General features: G+C 36.3%; 2 protein-coding genes across 13 annotated transcripts; both read left to right on the top strand.

Annotated features, from left to right (window-relative positions):
• Nucleotides 1-1,867: 1,867 nt before the first annotated feature.
• On the top strand, nucleotides 1,868-10,916 carry LOC147862950 (putative serine/threonine-protein kinase At1g54610). Of its 4 annotated transcripts, none has more exons than XM_087320941.1 (9): nucleotides 1,868-1,931; nucleotides 2,571-3,916; nucleotides 6,415-6,699; nucleotides 7,052-7,369; nucleotides 8,062-8,289; nucleotides 8,367-8,467; nucleotides 9,147-9,252; nucleotides 9,388-9,771; nucleotides 10,097-10,916. In XM_087320941.1, the coding sequence occupies exons 2-9, from the start codon at nucleotides 3,509-3,511 to the stop codon at nucleotides 10,433-10,435; spliced, it is 2,169 nt and encodes a 722-aa protein (XP_087177067.1). In that variant the 5' UTR covers nucleotides 1,868-1,931; nucleotides 2,571-3,508; the 3' UTR covers nucleotides 10,436-10,916. The 4 variants fall into 4 exon arrangements, with proteins under 4 accessions (XP_087177067.1, XP_087177068.1, XP_087177071.1 ...); XM_087320942.1 differs by lacking the exon at nucleotides 1,868-1,931 and adding an exon at nucleotides 2,080-2,097; XM_087320945.1 differs by lacking the exon at nucleotides 1,868-1,931 and having other exon boundaries at nucleotides 2,490-2,688; nucleotides 2,789-3,916.
• Nucleotides 10,917-13,782: 2,866 nt separating this feature from the next.
• LOC147862949 (kinesin-like protein KIN-UB) lies at nucleotides 13,783-20,510 on the top strand. 9 transcript variants are annotated; one of them, XR_015529920.1, is made up of 17 exons: nucleotides 13,783-13,916; nucleotides 14,016-14,175; nucleotides 14,899-15,001; nucleotides 15,087-15,201; nucleotides 15,833-15,936; nucleotides 16,018-16,104; nucleotides 16,192-16,272; nucleotides 16,745-16,881; nucleotides 16,959-17,020; nucleotides 17,107-17,166; nucleotides 17,243-17,335; nucleotides 18,611-18,699; nucleotides 18,797-18,907; nucleotides 19,169-19,299; nucleotides 19,533-19,608; nucleotides 19,687-19,822; nucleotides 20,240-20,510. XR_015529920.1 is itself a non-coding variant. In XM_087320947.1 (17 exons), the coding sequence occupies exons 1-17, from the start codon at nucleotides 13,844-13,846 to the stop codon at nucleotides 20,345-20,347; spliced, it is 1,644 nt and encodes a 547-aa protein (XP_087177073.1). In that variant the 5' UTR covers nucleotides 13,783-13,843; the 3' UTR covers nucleotides 20,348-20,510. The 9 variants fall into 9 exon arrangements, 8 of the variants coding, with proteins under 8 accessions (XP_087177073.1, XP_087177072.1, XP_087177076.1 ...); XM_087320947.1 differs by having other exon boundaries at nucleotides 16,018-16,093; nucleotides 16,187-16,272; nucleotides 19,687-19,746; XM_087320946.1 differs by having other exon boundaries at nucleotides 19,687-19,746.
• Nucleotides 20,511-20,528: the final 18 nt, after the last annotated feature.

Raw genomic sequence — 20,528 nt, 5'->3', positions numbered from 1 at the left:
TGAAGACATGGTTGGTGGTTTATGGTTATCGCAACTAATGGTTGGTCATTCAATGTTAAGCTATAGCTAAGTAATGATTGATCGTCGATCATCAAGCCGAGCCAAGCCTATTGGGGCAAACAACTATATTATCTAAAGAATGCAATTTGGATAATAAATAGAAACCTTATTAGATAAACAAGAGTTGACTTGATTTACAAAGCATAATGCAAAAGACATCTCTTATTCAAGGATTGCATACACCTAGAGTATCTTATACCACCCATATGACTAGAATAACCATAAAGAGGGACGTGTAAATGTTAACCACAATCTTCTTTATAGCAATTTCATATTAAAAGATAAGAAAAGACTAACATAACAATTCATTACAACGACTCCTATTGAGCCACCCACAAAATTTGATACGTTTGATCCATTGGCCCCATACAAGACAAATGAGTGAGACATATTCATAGATGGAATGTTTATAAGTTGAGGCATGCATATATCCTTTTATAGAATACAATTGTTTCGTAATATAAACCTCATGATGAGGTTAAATCTCATGAGTGGATACATCACAGGGACATAGAGGTCTCCTTTACTCGATTAACTAAAATTTTTTATAGAAGAAACTGTATAAGATGCTTTGGGATATGACAAGAAGGGATCGTGCATAGATACAATCTAGTGATTGTCGGAAGGTGGTATATGGATCAACAATACGTTGACCACAATAGACTTGGTTGCAAGACAACTAGATATATTCACACAACCCATAATTTTGACTAAGTTGAAAACATTAAATATGGTTCCATGAGTTGCATGATGCAACAAGGAATATTGAAGACACTACCAAAACTGTTGCCAAGAGATCTTACTTGTAAGTGATGCTCTAGTTCTAGAAAAACTACGAGTCGATTGATGTAGTATGCATACGAGAGTGCGTCTAGATTCCCACTATGTATTTTACATTGACACATACATACGCAAATATATGTACGCGCATACACACACACACACACACACACACACACACACACACACACAAACAAACATGCATACATAGCGCGCACACACACACACACACACACACATACATACATACATACATACATACATACAAACATACATACATACATACATACACACACATACATACATAGCATACATACATACATACATACATACGTACGTACAAACAAACATACATACATACGTACGTGTGTGTGTATGTATGTATGTATGTTTGTTTGTACGTACGTACGTACAAACAAACATACATACATACATACACACACACACACACACACACACACATCATACCACATATACAAATACATATATATATTGATATACATACATAACATATACATCATACCACATATACATATGTACATAACATACATATACATATACTGTATACATATACATACATAACATACATATACATATACTGTATACATATACATACATAACATACATATACGTATACATACATAACATACATATACTGTTATATATATACATACGCACATACATATGTCCATAACATAGAGACAGACACTTACTTACACATCCATGCGTACATACAGATGTATGTACCCTGCTGCATGTGTAGGTAAGCGGCACAATGCACGCTCCCATGGCGATGGCAGCAAACCATGCATGATGTTCAGATCATCGCCATCATCATCATCATCATCATCATCATCATCATCTTCTTCTTCGTCTTCTTCTTCTTCTTCAACTGTGAGAGGTGCTGAAGAACTTACAGCCTTGGCGACCTTGTTCAGTTCTAATTTAATTTACACAACGATAAATATAGTTCCGTCGATCTCTCAGGTCTTCTTCTTCATTACTTCTAATGCACAACCTCCCACAAAGCTCACACGCTAAAGAAATAAAGCTAAGCTGAAAGAATGAATCAAAGCTTCTCGCTGTCTCAGGTTTCTTCTTCTGTTTTCGTTTTTCTGCGTTTCTCCATTGTTTGTGCATTCTGCATTGTGTACATATATAGCAATATGCTTCTTTTACCTGTTTTAAAGTGTTTTTTTTTTCGGTGGTAGAATCATTATATATAGAGAATGCTGTGATTTACAAAGGGTTCTTCAGGTTTGAGAGCTCTGTCGCTCTCTCAGGTTTTCCTGTTGTTTATTCATTTCTGTTTTTGGCCATAGTTTAGTACTTGCTTCTGCATTTTCTGTTTTTCTTTACCATCTTTTTGAAAGATTCGTTCCACATTGTGTGCATGTTTATATCAGAGAAGCTTCTTTTATAGCATTTAAGGTTAAGAATTCATAGTTATATATAGAGAATGCTATGATATTTCTCTGTTTTAAGACCCATCACTCTCTTTAGTTTTCCCTATATTATCTTCATTTGTTTGTTTCGGTTTTTCTCCATAACCTGTGTATCCTCTCTTTTTTGACGATTAATTTGAAAGAATCTCTCTCTCTCTCTCTCTCTCTCTATTATAGATTGCAGAGAAATTTCTTCCGCCTCATTTAAAGTAAAGAATTTTATTATCAAGCACAGAGAATGCTGTGATCTGCTGAGAAAGCTTCATCTTAGCTCCGTTTTTTAAGATATCTGTGAGAATTATGGAGCCAAAAGACGAGAAAAAGATTACATGAAGAGAATAAGGAAGGAAAGGATTTGATTCAACCCAGTTCGATGCAAAGATTTCTCCTCTACTGAATTCAGGTTATATGTGCTTTGGCCACAGAGCGGATTCTTATTTAGGGGTTTTTGTTGAGATTTTACAATGAAACAGCTGCTAATATCACGTCATTCTGAGGTTCAGAGAATTGAACATGCCAACCTAGTGATTTTTCATGAGAGGTCTGTTTTGAGGTGCAAAGCAAAAAGGTTGCGAGTCTAGGGCAGGAAGGCTACTGGATTAGAGGTTTTCTGAAGTTTCAGAGCAGGAAGGCTGCTAATTAAGAGGGTTTTCTGAAGTTTCAAAGCAGAGAGGCTGGCAATTTAGGTTTGTTTCCGAACTAATTTAAGTCTGCTAAATTTGAGGTTTTCTGAGATTTCGGAGCAGTAAACCTGCCGATGTAAGTTTTTCTTTCTGAGTTTTCAGAGCAGAAAAGCTGTGAATCGAAGCTTGTTCTGGGCTTCAGAAATTCAAGCAGAATGGTGTCATATTCAGGGTTTTCTGTAAGCTTTCAGACCACTATTGTAGTGTTTTCTGAGTTTTTGGATCAGAAAAGCTGATAATCCAGGTTGTTGTTTGAGCATTCAGAGCTGAAAAGCAGGAATTTAAGGTTTCTGAGCTTTTAAAGCAAAAAACCTGCCAATTTGAGGTGCTTTTCCGAGCCTTGAGAGCAGAAATGATGATAGTCCTAGTGATTTCCCTAAGTTTTGAGAACAGACAAACTCAGAGGTTTTTTCTGAACTAGTGTAGGGTTTTTTCTGTTCTAAATTGGACCAGAAAAGACTTCATAAGTTCTTTTTGAGCTAATTTGGGCAGAAACAACTGGCAAATTTAAGAGGCAGCTTCATTTTGTGGCTTGGAGTGATGGGCTGTGTATGTTCAAGAAATGCCAACACAGATTTACAGGGGGATTTCAACTTCAACAAAGAAAGGCTTCAAGGGTCAAAGAGGAGTTTGTCTGGTTCAACTAGATATGATGATGAAGGAAGAATAACTAATGGCATCAATGTAAAAGAGAAGGAGAAGGAGAAAGAGAAAGAGATAAAGGCCAATGGGATTGCAACAATGACGATTGCTACACACAATGATGAAAGGAAAGAAAAACAAAGTAAACTGACAATGGATATTAATCCTAGGCCAAGGAATCTACCTAAGCACGTAGAAGGTGAACAAATAGCTGCTGGTTGGCCTGCTTGGCTCTCAAATGTAGCTAAAGAAGCTATAGATGGGTGGATCCCAAGACGAGCGGATTCGTTTGAGAAGCTTGATAAGGTAATTCTTTGTAAATGTTAAATCAAGATTTTGCTTGTTTTTTCATTCATGGTCATGTTCTTACTAAGCTTTCCATTTTTTGTGTGCACTTGTTATTATTAAGATGATTCTTTGTATTCTATATACAAATGATGGGTAGATATGGCTTAATCTTGTGCTTTCCATTCGAGTTTAAGAACACTGAAGCTTGTTTGAAAACAGGAAAATATCATGTTATCATAAGAACATAGAGAGACATTGAACTTAGAATGAAAGAAATATATATTCAGGTTTTTTAAGAGTTCAGGAAAATAACCCTATTAATCTGAACAAGAATTTTATCTGGAAAATGTTCTCATCCCAGAACTAAAATGAGTAGCTCCAATATCCCTCAAGCATATGAATAGAGGCATTGCGGCAGCTAAGGGAGATAGATAGATTTAATTACCGTCTTTGAACTTCGTAGATGAGAGAGAGAGAGAGAAAGACATAGATAGATAGGGAAAGAAAGAAAGATATATTAAAGTTTTCTAAGTCCAAATTTGGCCCATGTAAGAGAATATGTATGGAGTAAGAGAGAGAGAGAGAGAGAGAGAGAGAGAGAGAGAGAGAGAGATTATATTGGGCTTATGTGTACTTCTTCATGTTCCTTTCAAGTCGAAACGATTTGATCAGATCTACACTTCATATGATGCTAAATTCTAATGATAACTTATCTATCAGTATTTGAGCTACTCAGAAATAAAGACCTTGACAGAGTTTGAGTATTTTTGTTGTAGGAGTGAATATTGAGATTTAACGACAGAATTATCAAATGTACTCACATCTAGGGATCGGCAACGGCTCGGCTCAAGCCTAAACCGTTTGGGTTAGCCGGCTTGAAAACGGCTTAGTGGCTCGGCTCGGTTTAGGCTTGAACTTGCCTTAATGGTTTGAGCTCGGCTCGGCTTGGCTTGAGCCTCGCCAAACCGGCTCAAGCCAGCTAAACCGTTTAAGCCGTTTATAAACTTTAGAGAGAGGGGGAGAGAGACAACAGACAAAGGGAAAGAGAGAGAGAGAGAGAGAGAGAGAGAGAGAGAGAGAGTGAGGGAAACTAAACAGACGATGGGAGAGAGAGAGTGTGAGTGAGGGAGAACTACACAGACAAGGAGAGAGAGAGAGTGAGGGAGACAACATATAAGGAGAGAGAGAGAGAGACTACACAGAGGGGAGAGAGAGAGAGAGAGAGGAACTACATAGAGGGGAGAGAGAGAGAGAGAGAGAGAGAGAGGGAGAGAGTCGAGACCACAGACGTGAGAGAGTGGGAGGGAGAGCTTGTACAATGTATACTATATACTATATAGTATATAGTGGATCATCTGAGAGAGGGAGGTAGGGAGAGAGAGAGACAGAGGGAGGTTTCTAAACCGGTTTAGCGTAAACTGGTTTGTGAACCGGCTCGGCTCAGGTTGGAGATCCTGTAAACGATTTAGGCTTAGCCGGTTTGGCTTAGCCTAAACCGAACCGTTGCCGATCCCTACTCACATCATAGGTGCCCTTGAGTTGGACAATTGAACAGTCAGGATGTTTAGGCTTCTTTTGTGCATATTGGTCCTGTGATTGAAATCACGCGCTTATGACTAAGCATTTTTTTATTTTTTATTTTAAAAAGATATCCTGTCATTAGTATAAAACGTTTTACAAGATTTTAAACCTCTATGTGATCAGCGGGGGAAGCAACCATTTTGGAGGCTGAAAATGCCAATAAGGAGTGCCATAATTGAATGTCATGAATGGAGTAGCTGTCCAGATAATAAGAAACTCATGCCGTTGAGCAATTTTAGCCTCAGAATCTCCAACTATACCATCCCATTGACCCTTCAAAGTATGAACTATGTCTAACCAAATATTTGAAACCACTTCAGCTGGTGGTGTTTTAAGTTGATGGAAAACGAGAGTGCATCGAGTCTTCCAGATGTGATATACAATGGTACTTCTTAGTATCTCCCATACTGGCTGGACTTCCTTCTGTACTCCTGAAAACTGTAATGACAGCAGTGGTAATGTATGAACACTTCCATATTTAGTGGAAAACCCATGGTCCATAGATTCGGTGTCATAATGGAACGTGTCACGGACAAGTGATGTCCAAACCACCATGCCCCAAGTGAAAACCAATGGGGGAAAATAATTAGCAAAACGCTTATGACTAAGCATTGTCCAACTATGATCAATATCTTTAATTGTGATGCTAGCCTTGTATGGAGAAATGAGGTTATAATGGAGCTGTGACAAAGCACATATGGAAGACAATAAGTGTTAGTATTGTCTCAAAGCTATAAAAAACTATCAAGAGAATCTAATCCTCACGATGTCTTTTAGATGCAAATTTCACTGCAAATGTTTTTCACTTTTCATTTCAAACCAACCGGTTTGCAGAACCTAGAGTCCATCTTCCAGAGATATCATCACATCTTTTGGGTGTGGGAAAAGACTCTAGTTATTACTAAACTTTTATTATATGTATATTATATTTGCAGATTGGACAGGGAACTTATAGCAATGTGTACAAAGCACGTGATTTGGAGACGGGGAAAATTGTTGCACTGAAAAAAGTGAGGTTTGACAATCTGGAACCAGAGAGCGTTCGGTTCATGGCTAGGGAAATTCAAGTTCTGCGACGCCTTGACCATCCAAATGTGATAAAACTGGAAGGTTTAGTCACATCAAGGATGTCTTGTAGCCTTTACCTTGTTTTCGAGTACATGGAACATGATTTAGCTGGGCTTTCAGCCTCTCTCGGAAAAACATTTACTGAACCACAGGTCAGGATTAAATAGTTAAACAAATCAAGTATTTCTCTTTAAGGAGATGTCACTAAGTTTTTCTTTATTTTCCTAAATGCTCCTGGGATTTCATTACTTCCCCAAATGTGCTTGATCAATCCTTCTCAAGTAAATGTTTTGAGCAATTATATGGTCAATTTATCCGCTTTTTCATGAATTATATGTGCTATCTAGGTAGTTTTATTGACCAAGGGAATTTGGGGAAATAGCCCATGCTCAAGCATTTTGGCAAATAATGGAAACTTGGTCAGAGTTTTCCCTCTCTTTTTCTAGACAATGTGGTTCTCTTTATTAACATGATGTATTGCATCTTGATTGGGTTCTTGGACAGGTGAAATGCTACTTACAACAGTTGCTTCGGGGATTGGATCACTGTCATAGTCGTGGTGTTCTTCATCGAGACATAAAGGGATCCAATCTTCTTCTTGATAATTCAGGAGTTTTAAAGATTGCTGATTTTGGGCTTGCTACTTTCTTTCATCCTGATCAAAATCAGCCTTTAACTAGCCGTGTTGTTACCTTATGGTATCGCCCTCCTGAATTGCTTTTGGGAGCAACAGAATATGGAATTGGTGTAGATCTTTGGAGCACAGGGTGTATCCTTGCAGAACTCCTAGCAGGAAAGCCTATTATGCCAGGGAGAACGGAAGTTAGTGTGCTTTTTTCTTGTTTTGTTTTTGGGGAAATTCAGGACACCTGAAATTTTCTTTGTTTTTCCAAATGCCTTAAGTTTTCATTATTTCCCCAAATACTTTGGTTAACCCTCCTCTCGAGCAATTATGTGGTCAGTTGATTACAAAATTGTCAATTATATGTAAATTTGAGAAATTATACGGTCAATTCATTCCCTTGGGGTGTTGACCAAAGGGCATTTTGGGAAATAGCGAAAAACTCATGGATATTTCAGAGTTTGTTTGTTGGGAAGAACACCAGAATACCCCTAATTTGATCAAATTACCACAATAATCCTATAGTTTTTTATATCAAATTAAATGCTAACAAGGCTAGCAATATTAATTGATTATGCTTATTTCATGAAGGTCCACAATTAACAGCATTAATAAAGATAAACATGATAACTAGTCACCTCTAATAAACTAAATTAGCCTATAATGAATGTGATCAGGTCCTTACGTAACCCTTAGTTAATCAAAGCAATCAATCACTTCCACTAATTCAGATTATTCATGCACTAGCTATGATGAATTACACTATTACTGGGGGTATGAGCTGGTACTATGGTAGTTTGTTAAAAAAAGTCCGCAATGTTTCAATATGCACTTTAAGTGCAGTTCATCTCTCATTACCAAGGATGGGACTCATCTGAAATAATGATTGTAGGTTGAGCAATTGCATAAGATATTTAAATTATGTGGTTCTCCATCGGAAGAATACTGGAGGAAATCAAAGCTTCCACATGCCACTATTTTTAAGCCAAAACAGCCATACAAGAGGTGTCTTGCTGAAACCTTTAAAGATTTTCCTCCATCATCTTTGGCATTGCTAGAAACTTTGCTTGCCATAGAGCCAACAGATAGGAGTACGGCATCAACGGCACTGGATAGTGAAGTAAGATCTACTTTTGATTTTGGAAGGTTTCAAAAGGAAAATTTTCTCTTGCTGACAATGAGTTGCTGTTATCACAGTATTTCACTACAAAACCACTTGCTTGTGATCCTTCAATTCTTCCTAAATACCCACCGAGCAAAGAGTTAGATGCAAAATTACGAGACGAAGAAGCTCGAAGGTAAGCTTTTACTTTTTCACAAATGTATGCTATGAATGAGATGTTACTCCAGATCCTTATAGATGTAAAGCTTTTTATGATATTTTTTTTACAATATTTGATGTTGTAACCATTTTATAAGATGTTATACCATATACTTGTAGATGTAAGATCTTCATGAGGTGCACTCTAAATTCTTGTAGCTGCAACGTACTATATGACATACATCTCCAAATAATTGTAGATGTAAGCTTTTTATGAGGTGCTACTCGAAATCCTTGTAGACACAAGTTTTTGTCAGATGTTACTCCAAGTCCGTGTAAATTTAAAGCTTTCTGTGAGATGTTACTCCAAATGCTTGTAGATGTAAGCTTTTTATGAGGTGCCACTCGAAATCCTTGTTGACACAAGTTTTTGTCAGATGTTACTCCAAGTCCGTGTAAATTTAAAGCTTTCTGTGAGATGTTACTCCAAATGCTTGTAGATGTAAGCTTTTTATGAGGTGCCACTCGAAATCCTTGTTGACACAAGTTTTTGTCAGATGTTACTCCAAGTCTGTGTAAATTTAAAGCTTTCTATGAGATGTTACTCCAAATGCTTGTAGATGTTACCTTTTTATGAGATGTTACGACAAATCCTTATTAATCCTCATGGATGTAAACTTTAATCTCATGCACATTACATGTTGAACTATGTCTAGACAAAGAGCTGCTGGAGGCAGGACACATGGTGTTGATGCTGCAAAGCATACAAGTAAAGCAGTTCCTGCTCCAGATGCGAATGCAGAGCTAGCAACATCTATTCAGGTGAATTTAGCGTGTCTTAAAATTCTATGCTACATATAGCTAATAATCTGGGTATTAGCTATATAGCTAGTAAAATGAAAAATAAATGTATTTATAGCTAAGTAGAAGACTGAGTTGGCAGACATTCACTTGCAGAAACGTCGCTTGACCTCACATACCTCAGTTAAAAGTCAATCTGAAAAATTCAACCCTCGACAAGAAGAAGCAGTTGGATTCCCTATCGATCCACCCAATGCTGATGGAAATAGGCCTCCAGCAAAGGTTAATGCAATTTATGTGAGAAAGCAGAAAGAGGATTCTAAAAATCCTCCTAGAGCAACATCTCTATCACTGAGGTCTCAATCAGTTTATAATGGTTCTCGGAGTGAAGGATTATCCAGTGTTCTCATAAAGGATAATGAGAGTGCAGAACAAAGGCAAGATTCTGTTACTGTCAGGAATGAAGAATCAGGTTCAATATGTAACGGTTTAGAAGGTTCCCAAATTCATGGCCCAGCACAATGTCTTGGACTGAACATGGTAATAATATGGACAACATTTACGAGTGTTCTTGCTCATTTGACAGAAGAAAGTGATTAAATGTTTTTAGAATTTTAACTGCAATTGATGTGACAAAAGAAAGAGCTAAGATTATGAATCTTATGTACTGTGCTTGATGATGTAACCAAAGAGTAAATGTTTATACTGTCAATCTAACTTAGCATGCTTAATTTATGAATTTGTGGATCTGAGCTATGTGGACTTATCAATTATGTGAAAGGAAGCAATTAAAAGTCCTGAATCTTGTTTTGCTAGATGTGGTGAAAGAAGTGATTTTGACTCAATAGACCTGGTTCATATGTAGGAATTCAATACGAGTGAAGCTGACCGGACATATTTCTCTGGACCATTGCTCCACCCTTCAGCAAATCATGATGAGATACTTGGACAACACGAAAGGCATGTACAACAAGTTGTCCGGCGTTCGCGGCAAGGAAGAATGCATAATCCAGTCAATGTTGCATCTTCTCATCAGGTGTCATGGCCTAGTGTTTCCAATGGGAACGCGAGAATAAAAGACTCTATTAAAACCCAAGAAGTATCACAACTGAGCAATGGGCAGAGAAAGCCTTTACGGAATGCTACTGATATGCAAGGGCTTCCGGTTGTAATGGAAAACTATGAGAAAGAGCGTGAAATGTAACATAAAAAAAGGGACAATCATATTTACAGGCAAGACCTCCCAGTAAATGTGAGATCTCTCTCTGAATAACAATGCATGAAAGGTGTGGTGTGATATCAGGTCATCCATTAATATACTTTTTCTTCAGACAGCTTCAAAGCAATGAGATAGTGGAGACATCTGAATGGCTGATCTTTTGGCGTATCTATATTATATCCAGCTTATCAGCATATGTGGTAATATGTATCATAAATTCCATTCTCCAATTAATATATTCATTGAAGCATTAGGATATTAAGGCAGTTCAGCAAAGGAATGGACAAATTTGCTCTCTTTCCAACCAGATGAGGTCACATTCTTTTGTTTTTCTTCAGCTTTTTGCTTCATTATCATCCTTCTTACAATCAAATGAGAACAAACATCTCTCACTCTCCTGAATGATTGATAGTTTGATACTATGAAGACAATCACAATGACCAATGTTATTTCGCTTTGTTTGGGAGCTCTTTAGCATCATTTCTATTTTTAACATTTTGGGTCATTAAGAATTGTATGAAAGAAAGAGCATGAATGAATCGATGTATAGTCTTCCAATTGAACTATACAAAAGAAACATGTGCCTAATAACAATCCTTTCCTCTTCTTGGCTGAACTTGACCCCAATTCACTCTCCAAGCTAACATCTTAGATCAAAATTCCAATTGAGAATGCTAATTACATTGCAATATTTTTCAGCACTTTGCATCACTCCTTGATTATCTAAATACGTACCCATCGATAATCTTGTACCTCAGTTCAACCACCAGTCCACCCAAGATTGAGAATTTGTCATTAAATACCCATCCTTGCAATAATGCTATAAAATAATAATTTGGTGGAATACATAGCCATGTTCTAGCATCACAAACTTGAATGACCTTTAGGGTATGTATTAATTACATTACACACTTCAACAACCTCTAATACATATAAATAATTGAATTGAGATCTCAAAGTTTCCTTTCCTTACCAATATGACAAATAAAAAGAAACAAGTAATCTCTTATGTAATGAATTACATGGTCTCGATTACTGATGCTACCCATTCAAAATAAGGCAACTTCTCTCCAAGATCTTACAAATCAGCATATACAAAGTGTCAAACTTTAAGAGAAATGTGCCTATTGACCAATTACCAATTGCCTCAATCTTAGTTTTCCCATGAAGCAATCCTTCTTTCTCAATAAAATGTTGTATATGATATATCCATGGTTACTCTTATCAACATATTTCTCACAACCATGAGTCATTCAATGCATTTTGAGCCACTTGGTAGCTTGGGAGTGGTCCCATGATCCAAATGAAATCCATGCAATTCCCATATTCTCCTTTTGCCACAACATAAACCGAAGAGGTTAAAAAATCTCTTGTAGCACCTTATTAGGGGAAGGATGGAATGCTAATATAGAAACATTTCACCATTTTGGGTCGCACAAAAAATGTTCATGATGAGACTTCCAATGCATAAACTTGTTCTTCAAGTTCCGGAAATCTACACAAATAATTGATAATTTGCAACATAAACTCCTAATGAATACCCTAAATGTCGAGAATTTGTAGCTGTATCAATCACTGATCCATATCATACCAAACATTGTAAATTGGTCTCAATACAAGCGATCAAATGGTACCCATTTACAAACTAATCTAAAACTTGCATACTCGTGTCAACACTTTCTTGAGGCATATAAAAACATGAAGGAATTATCCACAAAAGCTTCCATCACTCGTTGTCCTCAAAATGAAAGGATTAATCCCACTATATCACCACCAATTTTAAGATTTGAGAACATTACCAACAAGGATGTGTAGCAATAAGAAATAACTAGAGACTATGGGAAGATGGCATTGATCTAGTGAGTGAAATTTGGAAATATTTATTGGAAATATGGCAAGTTTTGTCTTTGTGTTATCTAATACCTAGATAGATATTAAACCAATATGTACAAAATGCACTAAAGGATGCAATGGAAATCATGTTCCGAAATTTAAGGTATTGGGCCAACAACATAATTGGATATAATATGCACAACACTTTTATGTTTGATGGCACACATGGAGTAAATGTATGCATTCGAAAGTTGAAAGACATACCTATGTGGCAATTATCCATGCTAGAGTATGTTGGGATTATTTCATCATGTGGGTATTCAAGTTTTTTTTATGGAAGTAAGGTGTGTCTCTCTCCCTATGCAGTAGGGCAACAATATTGTATTAGTGTTTTTTACAAACAATTACTTTATTTATGTGGTTTAGAGAGCGAGAAAGATTTTAATATTTTCTTTAGAGGTCAAATATGACATACTAGACCAAAGTATAATATTTTCACATAATACATATGAAAGTATGTAGCGATTCTCAATATTCAAAACTTTTCTAATGAATGTTGCAATGGAGAGTGAACATTGTGTATGAGAGAGAAATTTGTGCAAGGATTGGGTTTGGTTTAAGATGTGTGCGAAGCATACTCGAGTGTGATCAAACATAGAACATTGTATCAAAGTGCTTGTTTAGGGAAAAACGTGCATGATTGACTAGTCTCATCACCTCTAATCAATATCCCATCTCACATTGAAGTGAGTGTGAACCAAGTCATACGAAAGCAATGGCTTGGACAATAGACATTGGGATGGGCTCTAAGGTGCATTCATGTATGTGGTTTCCCAAATTTGCGAACCATATGGTTTTGCCAAATTTAGAAGCACATATGTAGTATATAATGTGTGAAGTGTGATCTTCCACATTTCCCCCATGTCATGATACATTGGTGTTGCAAAAAGGCCTCCTTCACGTAGGAATCTATTGATGCATTATGAAGCAAGTGTCTTTAGTTCCATATTCCAAACAAATTTTTCCATATTTTGCATCCAACCAAAATACAAAAAATTGCTTTTAAGTGTCTTTTAGATATTTTTACGTTCTTCCCATATGATGATAGGAAGTTAATGTGAGGGACTTATTAACAATCCTTTCCATGACCATGATCTCAATGAGGATGGATACCGTGTCCAGAAATAGGAGGGACGGTCTATACTAAATGGTAGGAAATGGCAATGGTTGGGTTTCGAGTACATGGAGTTTAGGAACGTGAACAGAACCGAACCGAACCGATCCTAAACCAGTTTGGGTCAAATCAATTAAGCCTAAACCGGTTTGGCATGGGTCAAGCCGAAAGGAACTGAACTAAGAGACCGGTTAAGGACGCTCAAGCTTGAACCAAGCCTAGCTACCAAACCATTTAAAAAACAGCTTAACGGCTCGGTTCCGGCTTGAGCGGAGAAACAATTGTATGATCCAACAACAAAAGAAGAAGAATTGACGTGAGAAGAATGAATGTATGTCGTTCTTCGAAGAAGAAGTTGAGGAAGGAGGGAGGGCGATGGACGTTTGATGATCGAGGCAAAGGAAAAACGAAGGAAAATAACAGAGATGGGCGATCGGCGCAAAGACAGAGCAGATAATGGTATGCATTTGTTTCTCTCTGTGTGTGGTTTTCCTTTTATCCCTGTTTTCCTCTCTGATGAAAGATTACATGTTTTTGTGTTAATCCTATTGCCCACAGAACGTGTCAGAGTAACTGTCAGAGTCAGGCCATTCACAAAGAATGAAAAACAGAGAGAGAAAGAGAAAGAGAAAGAGAAGGGCAGCGAAAGAAATAAAGGGAATCAAATCCCCCTAGTTTATATCAATCCTGAGAAAAGCACAGTTACCGTGAGGAGAAAGCAAGCATGCTTTACTCTTAATCCCAACTTCAAATTCATGGTTAAATGAAAAATCGAAATCGTTTGTAACGCTAGTTGTCGAGTTTTTTCATTGAGGACAATAATTATAAAGAAAGAAAAGAAAAAAGAAAAGACATTAATTTCAAGCTCATCATAGAGAAATTTCAATCTTTTTCCTATTTGATCGTGAGATATATCATTCGTCAATTGTTACACTAGGATTTTCATGGCTGCTAAGTAGTTGGAAGGTAAAATGAAGAATTCATAGTGCCCAGATTGTTGAGCTAAACATGATTTTAGATCCGTTCAAACTCGAGCCACTGTCCACGTAATTATAAAATTCTGAAATTTCAGCTGCTCTTTTCTGATCATGAGCAAAGTTGTCTTGCTCAATTTCCGCAAAAAGTCACATGATGTTTTTTTGTAATATCACAATCATGACACCTTGTAGTTCCTACAAGTCCTCTGAAACCAGTGCTCTATGGAATCATGTTTTCTATCAAGCATAATCTTCAATAGATCCTCCTACAGACCATGGTAACCATGTTGAAACCTCTGTCCTTAATAGAAGAAACTGATAAATTGATGTCAACAGAAGCCCAAATTTCTTTTTATCTCATGAAGATGTTTTGTTTCTTTCAATGTAAACCAAAAATTCATTTGCGCCTAGAAAAGAAGTCAGATTTCCTACATATTTATGCTTTCCCTTGATATCTCTAGCAGGGTGGGTTTTGTTGATTATACCGAGTTCAAATTTGATGCTGTTCTCTCTGAAAAGGCAACACAAGCTGACGTTTATGAAGTTGCTGCACAGCCCATTGTTTTGGTGAGATTTACACCCTTTTCCTTATTAATGCTAATTTTATGTGCATTTTCAGTTGTATCTCTCACAGTTTTTTCTGCTCACATAGGACGTATTAGAAGGCTACAATGGCACGATCATGGCATATGGACAAACTGGAGCCGGGAAGACATATACACTTTCTGATGTCGTAATCAATGAAGAAAGTGAATCAAGGATTGAAGGTGTACATCTAATATAGTCTATACACTATGCCTGAATTCCATGTGAAAAATTGGTTCACATTCTGTCATCTTAGCTTTAGTAATTTTATTCATTGATTTTGTTGAGGCTTTAAATCTTTTATTTATCAGTGATGTTAAGATGACTAATTGTTGTCGGTGAGTTGTTCATTGATTGTCCAGCACAGATTCAAACAGTTGGAATCAAAGCTGGACATGTGTATGAACATAATATATTGTTAACATTGAGTCAATAATAGTGCAACTTGATATTATGTGAAATTCTTCCCCCTTGGGATACAGTCATCCTGGGAGAAGGATCCATCTAGGTGTAATGGCATGAAACCATACACTTATCATACTCATACAATCATATTACTGTTGGGAAAATCTAACGTGGGAATTTAAAGCTCAAGTTTATTTATATTTGATTTAGTCTACCCTCTTCTCTTATTGCTTCTCTCATGCATAGAAAACTGGAATGTAGGACATTTATCCATAATAGCTTGACCAGGGTGACCATGTACGAGTTATCCATACATATCATAATGCCAAACCTCTGTACATACTAGTCAAGAAATCCAAAATCCAATTAGCTTTATGACATTTAGACTTGTATTTTATGTCTATCCAGGTATAATTCCCAGATCAGCAGCAAACATTTTTGAGTACACCTCAAATGATGCAGATCACGAGTATCGCATATCTATGTGCTATATCCAAATTTACCTTGAAATGGTAGATATTCTGTTTTATCCCGATTTAACTGAGTTCTCATAGGTTTAAGGTGTGTGTATGCTAAGGACGTAATGACGACAGATACAGGATCTTCTCAATCCAGAAAGTTCCAATCTTCATATTCGGGAAGACGAGAATGGAGGAATTTTCATTGCAGGTGTGCGTGAGGTAAATCATTCCAGTTTTATGTGCTTGTGGGTAAGCCATGTGTCTGCTTTCTAAATAAATTGATGTCTATTGCTGAACTTAGAACAGATTGAGATCAAATCGCTTGAAGATGTGGTGACCCTGCTAATGTTGGGTGATTGCAATCGTCAAATTGCGTTCACTAAATTGGTAACATCTTTGTGCCTTGTTTGTGCTCAATGAGGAGTCAGATCTGCTTTAATGGAGTTTTGCACATGCCTTTATATTTAGCTTTTATTTGTGTCCATGTGAAAGCAAAACATGGGGGGTCAAGCTGAGATATAATGTTAGACCCTCATTGATAAAATTGATTATATAAAGCCTGAGATCAGAACCTCCCATCATTTCATGTATTTTTGGAAGTTTTTAATCTTGGGATCTATTAATGTCCACAAGAACATGGTACAGAGTATTGTAATAATACTACATTCAATGATGAGATTGGTATGCTTTGAACATAGTATTATGGTGCTCTTTCCTTGGTCTTCTCCTGGACAGAATGCCATAATTTGCTATAACAGTCTGGTTTTGTGATTCTGTATACAATTGTCAACCATCAGTGTATGAGCCTTCTACTATGAATGGGTGGTGTATTAATCCTGAAGCATTTTTTGCAATGCAGAATGCTCATTCCTCTCGTAGCCATGCAATTGTCATTATAACAGTAGAAAAGAAGAGTGTAAGAAACAAGAAATCTACAAACATCCCATCAGATAAGAAGCAAACAACTAGAGGAATAGGAATAGGATCGTCAGAGAAGTGAGACGTTTTCATATATGTGTTCTAATAAATAAATGCTAGTTGAAAATCTCACTAAAATGATACCCATAATGTAGGATCCTCGTTGGAAAGCTGTTCCTCGTTGACCTTGCTGGTTCAGAACGTTTAAAGAAAAGTGGTATCTATTATAGCTTTAAATTTCTATATAACTATATGTTCATGATTATTTCCTTTATATGATAATGTATGTTTGGTCATCTTTAGGGTCAGAAGGCCTACGTGCAACAGAGGCCATGAGTGTCAACATGTCTCTTACTGCGCTTGGTATACAATTATGTACTTTCTAAACAATTCTCTCATTTTATTTCAAAAGGCGTTTCTAAAAAAGCTTATGTTGTAGGAAAATGTATTAGTGCTCGGGCACATCCATTAACTACACATATTCCATTTCGTGATTCAAAATTAACACGTCTGCTTCAGGAATCTTTAGGAGGTATTGTTGTATTTGATATTCTCTTTTTTAAGAATATGGTGTACGCATTCATAACCAGAAATTTACATCAAACTGCATTGAAATGTTTCTTGTGTAAAATATGTATTGATATCAGAATGCTTACCAAATTTCAAGATTATGCTCATTGTTTACAGTTCTTTAAAAGAGGTTGTTTATACATGTGTTTTTACCTATGCACACACAAATTGGTAGTCTCTTTTGATAGCGTTAAGCATGTACAGCTAATCCCATTCTAAGATCATGGGAGATGATGTGATGGGGACATAATTTCCGATTCTTTATCCTTTTGTGTCTTATTCTTGAAACTACTTATGTTATCAAGAATGTTATGTACATTAAGAAAGTTTGGCAAACCTTTAGGCTTCTTTTGAAGAAAAGAAATCAATATGATTTTTTTCTCTCTCCATATGCAGTTTTTTCCTTTGTCAAATGCTTTGTGTGTACTCAATAATGGAACACCAAGCATTATGTGTTTTCTTCTAGAACAGATCCTACAGAAATATTCCAACTCTGATCCGTTCGAGACATTAATCATGCATGACAGCAATTTGTTGCCAAGAATTGTACAGTGACCCAACTATTGCACAAATATCATTACTGTGTAGTATGTACCAATTCAAGGAAGGGCACCAAAATTGAGATCTAACTTTTACATCGAGCAATCTTAAATGATTGTGAATGAGAAAGAACCTGGGAAGTCTTTACCTAGAATAACAGAAGAGAAAAATAGAATTCTGTTGCACTGAGCAGAGTTGCAACCTTCACTTGAAAATATCGTATCACTAGAATATAAGGATAATTGGGAATTTCTGGATTTGAGTATTGCAATGTGCAGTTTTTTGATAACTTTTTTTTTAATATTGGATATCTGTATTATCAAACTGAAATTAAGTTTCCTTAAAATGCATGTCGTGTGCATGCACATACATTTATTTATCATTTGTATGACCAATTTCTTTCCATGATAACATATGCTTCATGTACAAAACTGTAATGTATTTTTGTAGATGTTTTTCTTGTATTTGGATTGGAATTCCTGGATTTAAGTATATCACCGTGTGGTTCCTTGAGGACTTCCTGCGAGTATTCGATATCTGTAGTATCAGATAAATGACCAAGCCTCCTGAAATGAAGTTTCATTAAAATGCATGTGGTGTGCATGCACATATGTTTTTCATTTGTATGATCAATTTCCCTCCATGATAAGGGCATTACATGCTTTATGTAAAAAAATGCAGCGATATTTTGCACCAGGAAACACAAAGACGTCACTAATCATCAATATAGCTCCATGCAGCGAATATATTCATGAAACACTTTCTTCTCTCCAGTTCGGTATGCGGGTAATGTGTTTTTCTATGATCTTAGTCTGCAGTATTAAAAATTTACATATAAGTTGTAACTCAATATCTATAATATACCAAGATACGGTCATACCAGGCTCTGAAAGTTGGATCGAGAGCAGTTCTGAATTTTGAGGAGGAATTCCGTGTTCTAAATGGTAATTGCCAAGAGGAACCTGAGATGACAGAAGTAATGCCAGTTGATGAGGTATGATATTAGAAGAAAACAGCAGATTACCCCTATATTTGCTGGGTATTTACCAGAGTACCTCTTTGTTGTACTTTTACTCTGCTTCATAACATAGGGTTATTTGGGTAAATACAGATTTTGTCTTCTTCCTTGTTATGTTTACTTAAATATATATGCTGATAATCAATGCCAGGATCTATGTTTTAATTATGATGATAGCTATCCAGGAATTGCACTAATATAGAGTCATATTTGAAAAAACAATGCTTGTTTATGTAGCTTTCCCCACCCCAAGAATACCATTGGACAAGCAGGGAGTGTCGGAAATCGGTATGGAATGATGATTCAGAGAAAGATCTTCATAGAAATAATAATGATTTTGAACATAAATCAAGCGAAACAGAAGCTAGGTAATATCCGAAAGATCTCGATGTATGCACGCTCAAATTTTGACTCTTAACTATCTTATATGTTTGAATTTTGCACAGTTACTTATGTGTTTTCTTTGGTATGACTAATTAGATATTTGGAAGTAAAAAATTTGAGAAAAACGATTAATGTAAAACCTCTCTCTTGAGACATTTCGTAGAACTATCTTTAGAGATTGGGAAGTAAAATAAAAACTGAGACATGTTTCTTTCAGGAGTAAACAATCAAAATCATGTCAAGAGGGTGGATCCCATCTCAATTCCAAGGATGTTAGTGTAAATTGCGTAGAGGTTATTCACGAATCATTTGTTATTGATTTTTTATCCTTATTGGAGATGCTCTTAACAATAGCTATGATATGAATGTAGGATGAGATTCATGATCTCCAAAGCCCCTACAAGAAACATTATGTAGATGAACTACAAAATGTATGATACTCGGCATATTCTCAAAGCAAGTACCTGGATATTTGTGTGGTAGCTAGATTTTGAAAATTGTGACATGGTAATAGATCTATGAATAGTCTTTAGCCCTCATAACTCATTGGATATTCACCAGAATACCATAAAACCTTAAAAACTTTGAACGAATACTCAAACTTCATAATTGACCAGAGTATACTCCTACTCTGTAGTTGAAAATTTTAATACACTTATTTACTACTATGAACTTGTTGGTTATTTACTAGAATACCTCGTAGCCTAAAAAACATTCCTGTACATTGCAGTACCCAACAAGTTAGGGGAGGGGTACTGGGTACTGATGTTTTTACATTGTTATTTCTAGAATGTGATTTTGTCTGAGATTAGAAAATTGTGCATGTATTTGACATGTTCTACTATACTTCAATTAATTTCTGGTGAAGGTAGATTAGATGATTTAAAATGATCTAATCCATCTTGATGTGTTTCTTGCTAACAGGAGAAGCGAAAAGTTGAGTTGGTTGCTGGGGCACAGCTTATGGCCAATTCAGCTGCAAGAGTACTGAAGTCTCTGAATATGATTGATGAGTTCTTTACGAAACTGTAGATCCTTAAGTTCTTAACATATCAAAGAGAGTCCCCTTCCTAGCGTTGTACATGATGATGATTGAGGTTCATTCTCTTATGTATGATATTAAAATCATATGTATACATCTCTCACTTCTTTGTAGCATCTGTCTTGAATGTTCATAAGATTGTTTTGATCCAAATCCTTTAAAGTTTTTAAA

This window comes from Azolla caroliniana, unplaced genomic scaffold (assembly GCF_043228905.1).
Source record: "Azolla caroliniana isolate FFs.n. ecotype wild unplaced genomic scaffold, voAzoCaro1.0.p SCAF_6, whole genome shotgun sequence".
NCBI lineage: Eukaryota > Viridiplantae > Streptophyta > Polypodiopsida > Salviniales > Salviniaceae > Azolla > Azolla caroliniana.
Note: the sequence above shows the minus strand (reverse complement) of the source record. Positions and strands in the feature narration are given on the sequence as shown.